At 62.5% G+C, this 13,137-nt stretch overlaps 1 protein-coding gene across 1 annotated transcript in view; it reads right to left on the bottom strand.

Moving 5' to 3' along the window:
• Positions 1–13,137, bottom strand: part of NPLOC4 (NPL4 homolog, ubiquitin recognition factor) — a 36,663-nt gene that overhangs the window by 3,256 nt on the left and 20,270 nt on the right. Inside the window, exons 12-16 of the mRNA XM_037068511.1 lie at positions 10,874–11,034; positions 5,514–5,585; positions 2,876–2,971; positions 1,526–1,642; positions 338–440 (exon numbers count right to left, since the gene is read on the bottom strand). Coding sequence (XP_036924406.1) covers positions 338–440; positions 1,526–1,642; positions 2,876–2,971; positions 5,514–5,585; positions 10,874–11,034 — 549 coding nt within the window. The remainder of the gene's footprint in view (positions 1–337; positions 441–1,525; positions 1,643–2,875; positions 2,972–5,513; positions 5,586–10,873; positions 11,035–13,137) is intronic.

The raw sequence follows: 13,137 nt of genomic DNA, 5'->3' as shown, positions 1-13,137 counted from the left end.
AGGCTCTTGTTGGTGGCACAGTCATGTAGCTCGTGGGGCAGAGACCCCGTCCACTCTGGGCCTCAGCTCCCTCGTCAACCACAGGAGCTCAAGGGCCGGCAGGGCCCGGTCTCTGGAGGGGCAGCCCTCCCGTTGCCCCGAGGGTGCGTGGAGGGGCGTGTGCTGCACCGAGAGCCCTCGGCCCTGGCAGAGCTGGTCTGGCCTGCTGACCGCCCCCAGCACCTGTCCGTGGGTCTGGAGTTGGGCTTCTGGGACACAGGCAGAAGTCGGGGGGCCTGGGGGCCTGGCAGTGGGTGCATGCGGGCGAGTCCGGGGACAGGGACAGGGGCCCACTTACTGCAAAGCTGCTCGATGGTGGCCCACTGCTCGGACTTCTTCCACGTCTGCGCGAGCTCCTCATCCCTGGTCCGCACGGCCTCCAGCAGGAGGCTGATACTGTCCTGCAAGAAGCCAGCAGAGGGTCCCCACGCGCTCCGGCTGCGGCTCGCAGGTCTCTTTCGCCCTGACACCTCGACATGCTTCAGAGAGGACGCAGACAGCCTCCCAGGCTGTCACTGACGTGACAAAGGCACACACTTCTGTGACAAAGGCACACACTTCTGTCCACACAGATACGTGCTAGACTGAGCTAGACTTTGAACTCCTCCCAACTGGCCCACACCACTGCCGTGCCAGCTATCACCGCGAGATCAGAGGCTCCCGGCCTCCGGGAGGATGGACAGGAGCCGCGGTCCCGAGTCCATCTCCGCTCACACTCCCTCAGCTCCTGCACCTGCTCAATCACACCTGCACACACGCACTCTGCACCTGCTCAATCACACCTGCACACACGCACTCTGCAGCCAGGCCTCTGGGGTCACAAGGCAGAGAACTGGGACTGTGTGCACAAGAGGCATGTAAGCCTTCAGGGGCTGGGCCAGTAGCTGCAGAGAGCAATGCTGGACAGTGACCACAAACAGTGCCCGCTGCCCTGCGAGGAGCTCTGATGGGGGCCTGGCCTGACTTCACCTGCCCCACCAGACTGGCGGTGGCTCCCAGCCTGCAGGGCGCAGACAGCAGCTGCCGCCTGCACACGCACCCTCCCTTCCTGCAGTGTCTGACCGACGCCATCCTCGCCCTTGTGCACTCGGGGCCGGGGCACCGGCTGGCCGCCTGGGCACAGGGATGGGAAGTGGATCCGAGAGGAGGGAGATGGGGTAGCAGCAGGGCTGTGGTTCTGAGTGGCTGGGGCAGGAGTTCTCCGTGGCATCTCTACAGCTCTACGCTGCGGGGCGCAGAGCTGACCATGGCCGCACCCCACGGGGTCAGAGCCAGGGGCCAGCACTCAGACGCTGCCTTGATGCAAGCACTCAGTGTGAAAACGCCCCCATTTTGACCAACCGGCCCCTTGTGCAGAGTCACTGCCACAGGACGTGGGGCATCTGCCACTGTGTCTCTGGCTCAGGAGTGAAGGAAGCACCCGTGCAGCCAGCATCCCTGGGACACCAAAGCCCGGTGCCCACGGGCACACACGCTCAGCCCCTACCTGCAGAGGCATGACTTCATTGGTGACCAGGAAGAGCAGGAGGTGGAAATCCGAGATGGTGTCCAAGAACAGGGAGGAGGTGTTCTGCGACAAGTAGGTGGCCAGGCTGTGGAAGTCCTAGAGGGACGGGCGGGCGGAAGGAAGCAGACACGGGCGCTGATGCGGCCCCCAGAGGGCAGCCCTCCCCTCTCAGAACCAGCTGCACTCACTAGGGGCAGAGGCGCTCAGCTCCCCCTTCTGATGCCCGCTGACTGGGACCCGGGATGGCGCATCGGAGGCCCAGGCTGAGAGACACTCCCACACACGGACCCGCCTTCCCCCCGCTCAGTGGTGAGGCTGGGAGACCCGCATGCTGTCTCCACCGCTGTGCTGCAGCTGGGGCAGCGGACTCTGGGGAGCAGGGATTGTGTGTGTGTGTGTGTTTGTGTGTGTTGGCAGCGCTGTGTGACATGCCTGTTGCCTTCAGCAAGACGGAAAACAGGAGACTCAGGGAGCCACCCCAGTAAGTGGCTCTGGACCTCTGCAAGCACCTGAGTCCCTAGGCAGATGGGGGTGCGGAGACTGAAGTGTCAGGGAGGTTTTGGGAACAGCTACCGCATCGGGAGAAAACCTCCCTGTAGACTCTGTCTGAGCCCGTGTCTGCACAGCCCACGTGGCCCCCGCCCACGTGCCCCCCCCCCCAGGCCATGACCGAGGCTCTGACCTGGCCTGGCCCGCCGCTGAGCACACAGGCGCACACTCACTCTTGTGGCACCTGAGAAGCACAGTGGGTGACAAGCAGGGCCACCCCTAACAACAGAGCGAGACGTCTCCACAGAGAGACAACACCATCCACAAATGAACAAGGAAAAGTTGTAAGAAGATGCGAAGTGACAAATTTTGGGGGGGGGAAGTCAACCAAAAATGGTCCTCTTGCCCTGGCTGGTGTGGCTCAGGGGACTGAGCACTGGTCTGCGAGGCGAAGGGTCAGCAGTTTGATTCCCAGTCCGGGCACATGCCTGGGTTGCAGGCTGGGTCCCCAGTAGGGGGTGTGCAACAGGCAACCACACTCTGACGCTTCCCTCCCTCTTTCTCCCTCCCTTCCCCTCCATCTAAAAGTAAATAAATAAAATCTAAAAAAAAAAAAAAAGGAATGGTCCTCTTTGCAGACCCACAGCTGGAGGACTGGTGGGATTTGCCCTGGTGGCCATCCGTCCCCCAGCAGGGATAGGGGCTCATGGCGACCAGCAGAGTTGAAGGCCAGGCCCACCGGACTCTCAGAACCGAGACCAGGATGGGGGGGAAGCAGTGCCGGCACCAAGCCAACACTCAGGGGCCACTTTCGGCCGCGCCCAAGGGCAGAGCACTTACCTGCGTCTCACCCAGCACATCCCGGTTCTCGATGGGGAATGGGCTTAGCGAAGTAGAAAATGTGTGAACAGGATCCTTGGGGAAAGTTGTAGTGATCTAAGGGACAAAGGGACAGACCCAGAGCATCAGCCATGCCCGGAGCAGGGGCGGGGCCAAGGGGCAGCCTGAGTGGCACCAGCCAGGTGGTCTCACTGCTCAGCCCCGAGGACGCGTTAGCCACGGCCACCACCCAAAATGCAAATTCTGACCCTGACTCTTGGAGGCCAACAGAAAATTCACTTCTAACAACAGTCGCCAAGCTCACGCCACATGTGGGCAGTTTGTCTGCCAGCCTCTACAACAGAAGCTGGAGAAGCCCCGCTATGTCGGCCCAGAGGGCAGCTTCAGGGGGACGAGCCCCGCCCCCTGCCCTGCCCAGCCGCCAATGTGGCCGTCCACGGATGAGCCCGAGGGTGAGCCACAGGCACAGCCCGGAGGTGTGAGGCGGCGTCTCAGGAGCTGCCTGCTCCCATCTCTGGGTCTGCAGGGCACGTGCAGACCAGCCAGAGGGGCTGAGAGCGCAGTGGCCTCAGAGAGCTCGCCAAGGCCCTTGGGGCCCCTAGGCCCTGCTCCATGGAATCAGGGCGGGAGGGGAAGCAAGGCCTCTGAGATGCGGGCACAGCTCCCCGAGTCACCTGGAGTCAAGAACTTGGGTCCGAAGCAACAGGCTGTGGCAACAACACAGGGCACGTGAAACCTGACGTGGGACCCACAGCAGCCGCGTGGCCTGTGCTCGGTGTGCAGGAGGTGACGTGGCTTCGCCCTCCTCCTGGTAGAAGCCCCTCCCCCCCGCCAGGTCAGGAGCACCGAGACCAACACATGGTCCCGTTGGGTGGCCACACAGCACGAGGGGCAGTAGCCGATGCTGGGGCAGCTCTCCTGGGTCCTTGAGGCTGCGTCTCAAAAGTGGGGATGCTGTCACGCTGAGTTCCCCACCAGCGAGGGCGGCGACAAGCTGTGACTAAGCCCCACTGACCACACTGTGTGGCCTCGTGGCACAAGGCATGGGCCCAGTGCTGGCCCCAGCCGTGTGGCCTCCATCATGATGCCACGGCACCCAGGCCTCCTTGCACGCTCACCTGCAAGGTGAAGACACCCAGGTACCTGCACCCCTCAAGGCTGCACCGAGGACCAAACACTTAAGACACGTAAGCCCTCAGACTGGCCGCACACACAGAGATCGGTCTTAGCTGCTGTCCCCGTGCGTGAGACAGAGGCAGGCTGTCCGCACTGTCTGCCGAACAAAGCCTGCGGAGGGCTCAGTCCCACCCACAGGGAGGCAGGCGCAGCAGTGGACCAGCTCAGCAGGACCCTCCCCACTGGGGAAGACACATGGAGTCCGGAGCAGGGCCTGTCAGACCCTCGACGGCCTCGGGGGGCTCAGGCCCAGTCTGGGATGGGTGGGAAAGGGCGCAGGCCATCAGGTACCTTGTCCTGTGCTTAAGCATTCCCCCTGCCAGCTTAGGGTCGACCGTCTGACTCCGGGGCACCTCCAGAAAACCCCCACAGGAGCTGGGGGGCACGCATCTCACCCCTCCCCCTGCCAAAAACAGCTGCCCAGCCACAGGCTGAAGGACAGCGGACAGCCCCGGCTCGGCTGTGGGCTGTGAGCACAGCTCTCTGCCTGTTCTCAGGGACTGGGAAGTTCTTCCAGCGGAAGAGACAGCGGGGTCCCCTAGGACCTAGGTCCTCATGTCAACCCCGTGCAACCAAAACAAGGTGCTGGGCGGGGGGCTGGGCCTCTCTGTCCAAGCAGAGGGGCGGGGGCTGCTGGGGGGGGGGGGAGCTGGGAAGGCTCCAACCCCTGCCGACTCCCCTCAGTGTCTCCTCCATCAGTCCGAGTGCATCTTAATCACACCCCAGGCATCGAGAAAGCAGATGCCTTTGCAGCCTGGGCAATCGACACGTTCTCAGGAGCTGGCAACCGGATGCAGTGCCGGTGGGCTTGGCTCCTGGGGACCCGCTGCTCCGAACACAGACCTGCCGCAGAGCCTGCAGCGCCAGCACACCCCCCCGCCCCACACCGAGTCCTGGCAGATGGCATGCGGGTGCGCGCCGTTCTGTGCACTGGTTCTGAGTGCAAGCGGCCTAAAGCCGCCGGCTGTCCTCCTACGGTGGTCTCCGCCTGGTCTGGGGCCACACCTCGGGGACCAGAGCTGGCCTCCAGACAGGAGTGAGGGCCCTGGAAGACACACCGGAGCCAGGGGCCTGCTTGGCTCCTCGAGTCCCCCCAGGGAACCATGTGCCACTCACTCAAGGGCAGAGTGATGGCCGTGACCCTCGGGGACCAATGCAGGCTGAGGCGCACCAGGAGCCCGGCGGTGGCAGCAGCTGCAACCGGGGCCGTGCCTGCACACCCCACTCGTGAACTGGTAGGTGGTCCTTTGTTGTACTTGAGTTTGAGAGAAGTTAACCCCTACGTTGTTCTTAAGGGGAAAAAACCCAGAACTGAGAGAAAAAGCCCTTAAAACTGGGAGCTTTTCAGGGACACCAGGAGTGTGACAACCCTCACCCCCGGATGCCTGTCCTGCGCAGGCAGGGGGCTGGGTAGCCACCGCCCGCCCCTGCTGGGAGCCCGGCGGGGCCGGCGCACACTCACATCTATGATCAGATACTCCACGGGCAGCGGGCGGGCCAGCTGGGTGATCTCGTTGCCAAACTTGTCTATGTCCTGAAACGGGAAACAGAGGTGAGCGGCGTGAGCGGGGGTTTGCTGACCAGGGGTGGCTTTCCTCTCCGTGCTCATCTCCCCTCGCACATCGCCCGCCCGGAGGTGCGTGAAGAGCAGGAGGGAAAGCGCACCTTTTCCGTAACGCCCCCCATGGTTCCTCCGTGACGGTGTGCTCCCTCGGGACTGGCAGGAAGCCTCCCCGGGGCCCACCCCACCTCCACAAGCTCTCGGTCTCGGGTCTGAGGCTGGCTCTTAACAACCTGATACCTCTGAAAACCTCACTTACAGAAACTTGGTGCTGGCACATCACTGAAACCAGCACACACACACACACACACTGACAGACACGGGGCCCACCGCCGATCCATCAAGGCCCAAACTTGTTTTGCTTTGTCAGACGCACAGAACATAAAGTTTAATTATGGGGAAAAACGGCCAGCATATGTTCATTAATCATAAAATGACAATTAGATCTGATTTATGTCAAACATGCCGCGTTCAAATAGAGCTCTAGAAAAAGTCATAAGAACCAATGCTTTTCATTAAAGATTCTGCGGGGGGGGGTCATATTTTCTCTCTAAGTCATCGCTTAGCACCACATAAATCACTCACAGAGTCACACATACATTGTCCATCCATAATTTCCAATCGCGGGGTCTCCCGTAAAAGCCTGTGTTCGTTAAAGCTCTCGGACCCGAAGAGACGCCAAGCAGGGGACGCACAGCACCCCACACAGCCGTGCCTCTGCGGGCAGAGCTGCCCTAGGCCAGACCAAGGCCTGCCGGCCTGGCCCCTCTGGGGTAGAAATGGACACTTCCGGCGGCAGCACATCTCAAGTTTCCACACCTTCCCTACCCTCCTGTTCTCCCCAGCAGAACTGCCAACGAGAGCACGTCTGCCTACCTCCCAGAAAATGGCCCAGTCACCTCACCAGCAGTCCCCGCGGGAGTGCCCGCCCCCTCCAAGGACCCCGTCCTGGAAACCACACATGGCTTCCTGGGAAGCTGCCGGGTCTGCGCTGTTCTGGGGCGGACTCGTGCCCCCACCTGGTAGCAGTCTGGCCGGGCCCAGCTGCCCGCAGCCCCCTGGCTTCACGGGGGCAGCCCGAGGCGGGGGCCTGCCAAGCGGGTGCTGGAGCCCTGGGAGTGGCAGTGTCTCCGTGGAGGAGACATTGCAGGAAGCAGGAATCAAACCCAATCAAACTAAATCACCATTTCCAAAAATACACGCCTGCCCCTACAAGAGACAACCTGCAACAACTCACACGTAATTAGCCCATCTGGAATTCATCTTCAGAGCTAATTAAGCTCTAATACGCAGAAACACTTCCCAGCACCTGTTCACTTTAATCCTTCCCTCCAGGGAGGGTTCTTATTAAATGCCCCTCTCTCTCTGTGTCAACCTAGCTCTTCTCTCTCACATTTAACTGCCCGACTGCACCTCCTTGCTCCCCAAGAAGACCACGGTGCTGCACACCCCTCCCCTCCCTGGGGGAGGAAACAGGGCCGGCTACCTCTCCCCCCAGGCCTTCCCTCCAATAGTCCCACCAGCCAATCCTGAACCCTACCCACCGGTTTAAAAGGCAATCACTTTCCACAGGCATCAGCAAATGTCAGGTGCAATACACTGGGAGGGAGGCATCTCAGTTCTCAGTTTGGCAGCTGCCAAAGCGTCAGCAGTTTTACCCCCACCCGGAGCAAGGCACTGGGAAGCCAGAAGCCGGGGCCCCCACTGCCTCACGCCTGGCTCTGGGCCATGTCTGGGACAGCGGCTCCAGCACTGAGACGGTAGAGGCACATGGCCTGGCGCCACGACAGCCGCCAATGCCCCTGGAGGGTGGAACCATGCTGTTTTGGTGAAGGCGAATGAAACCCCGTGTGGCTTTTCTGTTTATGGGCGTGACGAGGAGGGTAACCGGCGATATGAGTGAGCACCACAATCTTCAACCTCAAGGACAAGTGGAGAGGAAGGTCTCAGGATGGCTTCACAAAGAATCCCCGTTTGGGGACAGTCAGGCTGATGAGACCCAGAGCGCCTGCGGAAGCGTGCAGAACCAGCGCTGACCCGGGCCAGACCCCATGAGCACAGGACCACCAGGGCTCCGGCTGGAGGAGTCAGGCACCTGGGCTCACAGCCAGAGGGCCGAGGGCAGTGGGAGCCGGTCCCTCCCAGCCCCACGCCTGTCCTGGGGGCACCTTGTGGGCGTGGGGAGCCACACTGACCCTACCGCCCTCACTAGAACTGCCACTGCCGGCCTCCACCACAGCCCACTCTCCCAGGGCAGTCTGCTGCAAGCAGGTCCCCACCCCCCAGCTCCTCCCGGAACCCACACTGCCTGGATGCAAACTGCCCATCAAGGCCCAGACCACCACGCAATGCCCACGGCACACCCACTCTCAGCTCAGCCTCCAGGCTCCCCGCCCCCTGGGGTGCGCACCCCCTCTGTCCGGAGCCCCACTGAGGCGCACAGGCCGACAAGGGAGGCCGGGCTCAGCAGGCCTGACTTCTCAGCTCGTCTCCCCGCCCTGGGGACTCGCCCAGGCCCACGCCCTCAAACACTGTGGGACCCCACACCCTACGGCCACAATCAGGGTCCACGTCAGGACCACAGGCTACACCCTTGCCTGCCCCAAACAGCGGGGGCGCAGCTGCATGACATCCTCACAAGTCCCAGAAACAGCTGGAGGAGCCAGCGGCAGAAAACAAGACACATGAGGACTGGGCCACATGTTCGGAGGACACGCCACTTGTCCTGGGCGGCAGTGACTGCAGGGACACAGCAGAGACAGAGGAAGAGCCTTGGACCGCCAGGCCTGCAAAGCAGGAGGTCGCTAGTTTGATTTCAGTCAGGGCGCTGCCTGCGGGGGGAAGGCGGGCCTCCGGACGGGCGCACATTAGGCAGCCAGTCAGTGTTTCTCTCCCTTCCTTCCCCTCTGTCAAAAATAAGTAAACACATTTTTAAAAAATGAAAAAAAAGAGGGCACTGTGCTGGGTGCAAACAGTGGTCACCATGAAATCTGTCCCCTTCACACTGGGCTGCAGGGACGGCAGGGACGCGTGGGCCTCCGTGCTGAGGAGTTACACGTGTGGTGTGAGGGCACAGCCCACGCCTGCACCCCGAATGCGCCACAGGGAGCACGCACTGCGCTTCTCACACACACACACACACACACACACACACACACAGGCGCCCCCATGGCCCCGCCTCACCGGCTGCACGACACGCCCAGCCTGGCAGCGCCGCCCTGCTGGACAGAACATGTCCACCTGCAGGGGCAGAGGCGCGTGTCTTCAAACCCACTTAAAAACGAGCACCCAGGCACGTTTTCCACTCTGCAGGGTGTGTTTCACGCCGCACCTTCCAACAGTCCTCAAACGTCGCGGGTGGCCAACAGCCCACCACCAGTGCGCTGCCCCTGATGCCCGACACTGGACTGCCCATGGCGTCGTCACCTCTGAGACCCCCTGGGGACAGCCTCAGACAGCCCCACTGCAGGCCCCGTGTCAGAGTGCACGTCGGACCAGGGGGCTGCTTCCGTGTCGCCAAGCCGCCAGGTGGACGAGCTGCCCCAGGAGCGTGTCGGGTGGCTCTCGCTAACAGGCAGGCCGGCCACTGAGAGGGACAGCAGCGTGACTGAGGAAGTAATGTGGGTTCCACGGCAACTCAAGCAACTCACAGCCAGACACGAGAGACAAAGCAAACTGCCAACCCGATCAAGGACAGCACATGCATGCACACGCAAACTCAGTCACAAAGCCCCGAGAGCACTTCCGAACAACGGAGAGCAGGCTGAGGCTGCTGCACCCTGGACCCCGCGGGGGCCCCCGGGACAGCTCGAGGGGCTCCAGTGGATGAGGCAGGAGTGTGCCGTCTGTGCGGAAGTCTGGGGGAGCACACACGAGATGCGGGGGGGCGTGTGCCCAGCCAGGGGGCCCCGTGGGCTGGAGCGCCGCCCTGCTCACCGAAAGGCTGCTGGTTTGACCCCTGGGCGGGACATTTGAGAAGCAACAGACTGATGTTTCTCTCCTTCTTTCTCCATCCCTTCCCCTCTCTCTAAAGGACGGTAAGTGAAACTTTAAAAAAATTAAATAAGTAAAATCAACGTACACATCCTCTGCTAAGGATTCAAAAAATAAATGAGAGGAATGAGCGACAGCAAAGTTTCAAAAAGCAAGAGTTTGCAACATAGACTAAACAGGTGCCATTTATGGTGCACAGAAGCGCAAAGCGCTGGGACGAGCCTGTGTGACAAGTGCCTGCGCAGACCTCACGAAGGCTGCTCGTCAGCCGACCTTGAAATCAGAGATACCCGGGGGCACCTGGGTGCCCAGTCAACAGCCAGGAGCCCCACCCACACTGTGCTGGCAGCCACGCCCTCTTGGCACCCCCCTCCCCATAGGTGAAGCAGAGCCTCGGCCCACAGGCAGGCCGGCAGCCGCATGGGGGCCGGACCCCGAGCGCAGGGTCTGCAGCTGTGTCAGGGCAGCAACGGCAGGCGAACACGATGGCCCAAGGATGGTGCCAACACCCCAGGGACCGGGCAGCTCGACAAGCCTGTCCCAGGACACAAGCGCCCAATTCCCAGGCGCATCGCCATCCAAGCACCAACACTCTGGGTCCAGGGAGCACAGGCCAGGCGCCCAGCAGAGCCACACTGCGGACAAAGGAACTTCCTGTGGGAACACCGAGCTAGGTGGCCGTGGAGCCAACCTCCACCCACAACCCCTCACACAGCACAAAGGGCCTTGAGAAGCGCAGACCAGTCACCGTTCAGACACAGGAAAGCCGCTCTGTGCAGAGAAAGACGAGGATCCCCCTCAGAAAAGCCAGGGGGAGCAGGCAGGTACCTCCGTTGTGACCAGGGAGGGTCGGAGGGAGTCTCTGATCCTGCCAGGAGGCACAGACAGAGTCTCCCAACAGAGTCTCTACAGCTCTCCCACAAAACGAAGGCTCGGAACAGACAGGCATGTGCCTGAACTGTCTGTTGACACCGCAGCGCCCTCGGGACGGCCTGGCCACTAACCGCACACACCACTTCAGGTCCAGAGACCGGAGCAGTCTGTGCTGCGGTGGCTGGGAGCGGTGTCCCTGCCCGGTCCCACGTTCAGGACCCACCGGGCTCCGACCTGTGATGGGGTGCCTCTGCCCTCAAGCTGGACCCCAGACACTGCGGCTGACCAGAGAGGGGCCTGTGTGGCCAGAGGGCACCCGCACCAGCCCAGGCCCAGGCCAGCGGCGTCCACACCATCCCGTGTCCCCTGGAAGCCCCACCCCATTGTGCCGTTACCTTGTAGAACACGTCAGGCACATACTGCTCGCTGCTGGACTCCTTGGCGTAGCCCAGCTCGGGGGCGTCCTTGCAGGGCAGCAGGCACTCGTCCCGGACCAGCGCCATGCACTGGTTGGACACCTGGTAGCCTTCGAAGTGCACCTGGTTGTCGGGGCCGCCTGCAAGAGAGGGGCCACGTGAGCACCTCGGGGGCTCTGCCCTGCCCCTCTGCAGCTGACCACAGGGTGGACAAGCGCACGGCTGCGGCGGGGAGCTCCGGCACGCTCGAGGGCAGCACTGCGAGTGGCTCGAGCAGGACGAGGCGCGGCTACAGCACCTCAGCCACCGCGGCCACCACCCCGCTCAATGGAGAAGCGAGGCCGGTGACCGTTCTGCAGCCCCCGCCCGATGCTGCTCAGCGTCGGGGACTCAGGGTCTCGGTTTTCAGTGACCAAGTGAGTGGGGTGGACTGGTCTGGGGACAGTGGAGACACGTGGAGAGGGAGGGTGGGACAGGAGCCGCCCTCGGTGAAAATGACGGCAGTGCTCGCATCTGCCACAGATCTTGCGTGGCCACCACACTCAAGGCTGCAGGCACTGCCCGGCCCCCTCCGAGCCCCTCTCAACCCGCCCACGGCCCCTCCAGTGGGGCTGGGGTGCGAGACACTGCAGAGTTGCCGCGCAGGCGCCACGTGGGTAAAGACCAGACCCCAGGACAGCGTGCTGGGGGCCGGCGCCCCCACCACACACAGGCCCCTGCCCACACCCGCAACCTTTTATGGCTTAGGAGGACCTGTCCGTCACCATCTCTATTTCAGTTTCTCTGACAAGAACAGAGTAAGTTACAGATGAGGGAGCCCCAATTCTGTCCGTCGGGCTCTCAAACGTTGCAGAGGCAAAAACTACTTCACAATTTGTAGTTTCCAAACTCTCAGCAAAGGGGCCCAGCAGCTGAAGCTACAGGTGGCCCCAAGCTAGAAACCAGCTACAATTCTAAAAACCTGCCTGTGGCCCAAAGAGTCAGTCCCCACGGAGACGTCCCTGAGGGCCAGGCTGCCCCAGGGGAGCAGGGAGCTGGAGGTCCCGCGAGCAGCCCCTGGCTGCTCAGTGGGGTGGCAAAGGGTCCGCAGCTGGAGTCAAAGCCAAGGCCGCCTTGCTGGGGTCAGGAGGGCCCATACCAGGAACAGCCACCCCGCAGCCCGCAGGGCCTTGGACGGGCCCACACACCCCTGCCCACAGCCCTGTCTGGATGAGGACGTCCACACTGACTGCCGCTCAGGTGCAACCACACGGCAGACGCAGCTGCCCTCCACGGCGAACTCTCCTGAAGGACACTGCTGTGGGGACTGGGGGTTGGGCTGCTGCGCGCAGAGCTCCACGGGGTCACTGAGTGTCCAAGGAGACTGTCACGGGAGGCCGTCGGCCCATGCCCTCAGTTGTCAGCTCTGGCCCACCTACTGTGCGGCCTTGGTCAGGCAGCAGCCAGGGCACGGACGGGCTGAGACGCGCTGCCCCATCGGGTCCCCTCATTGCCACCCCCGTGCCCCTGTCGGCTGCTGCACTGCTTCCCCTTCAGAACCACGTGTGCAGGCAGGCAGAGCAGCTGCGAGCGTCGTCTCTGCAGGGTGAAGCAAGTCACAGGACGGTCCAAAGACGGGCCCGGCCCTGCGGGCGCGAGAGCCAGCAGACACACCCGGACGCCAGCCGCTGCGGAGGGACGGGGCGGCCTGGGGCACAAAGGCCCGGCTGGCTGGGACAGATTCCAGACCCTATGTGTGCACCCGTCTCTGCTCCCTTCCTGGCATCCAGTCTTGGCCTTGAGGCCGCTGCCCTGAGGGTCCCCATTGTCACAGCCTAGCCCAGGACGCCTTCTTGAAGGACTCTGAGCTGCAAAACAGGTCTCCCCAAATCCTGATCGAAACTCCCACCTGCCCCGAGACAGCAGACCCGACGGCACTTGGCACAAAGACCGACTCGAGCGGCGCAGGCAGATGCGGGAGAGGTACTGCCGCCGCCCCCGAGCTCAGAAGCCCCTCCGGGGACACGGGCGCCCGTCCTCGGGGAGCGGAGCAGGTGCTGCTTCCCAGCCCCCCAGCACTGGCACAGCCCCCTCGGGGTCCAGTTACTTGTATGACCCCGTTTATAAAGTGGTGTTTTAAACTAAAGGGGTGGGTCGGGGGGACGCTGCTGCTTTGTACAGAACTAGGGGAAGGCTGGCCACCAAGCGCGCCCCGAACAGCCAGCCCCCTGAGAGGAGACACCGGGTCTGCACAGGACTGAGGG

Source organism: Sturnira hondurensis, unplaced genomic scaffold (genome assembly GCF_014824575.4).
Source record: "Sturnira hondurensis isolate 20B ecotype Veracruz unplaced genomic scaffold, ASM1482457v3 Scaffold0001221, whole genome shotgun sequence".
In the NCBI taxonomy this organism is placed as follows: Eukaryota; Metazoa; Chordata; class Mammalia; order Chiroptera; family Phyllostomidae; genus Sturnira; species Sturnira hondurensis.
The sequence above is the reverse complement of the archived record's forward strand: the minus strand, read 5'-3'. Positions and strand labels throughout refer to the sequence as shown.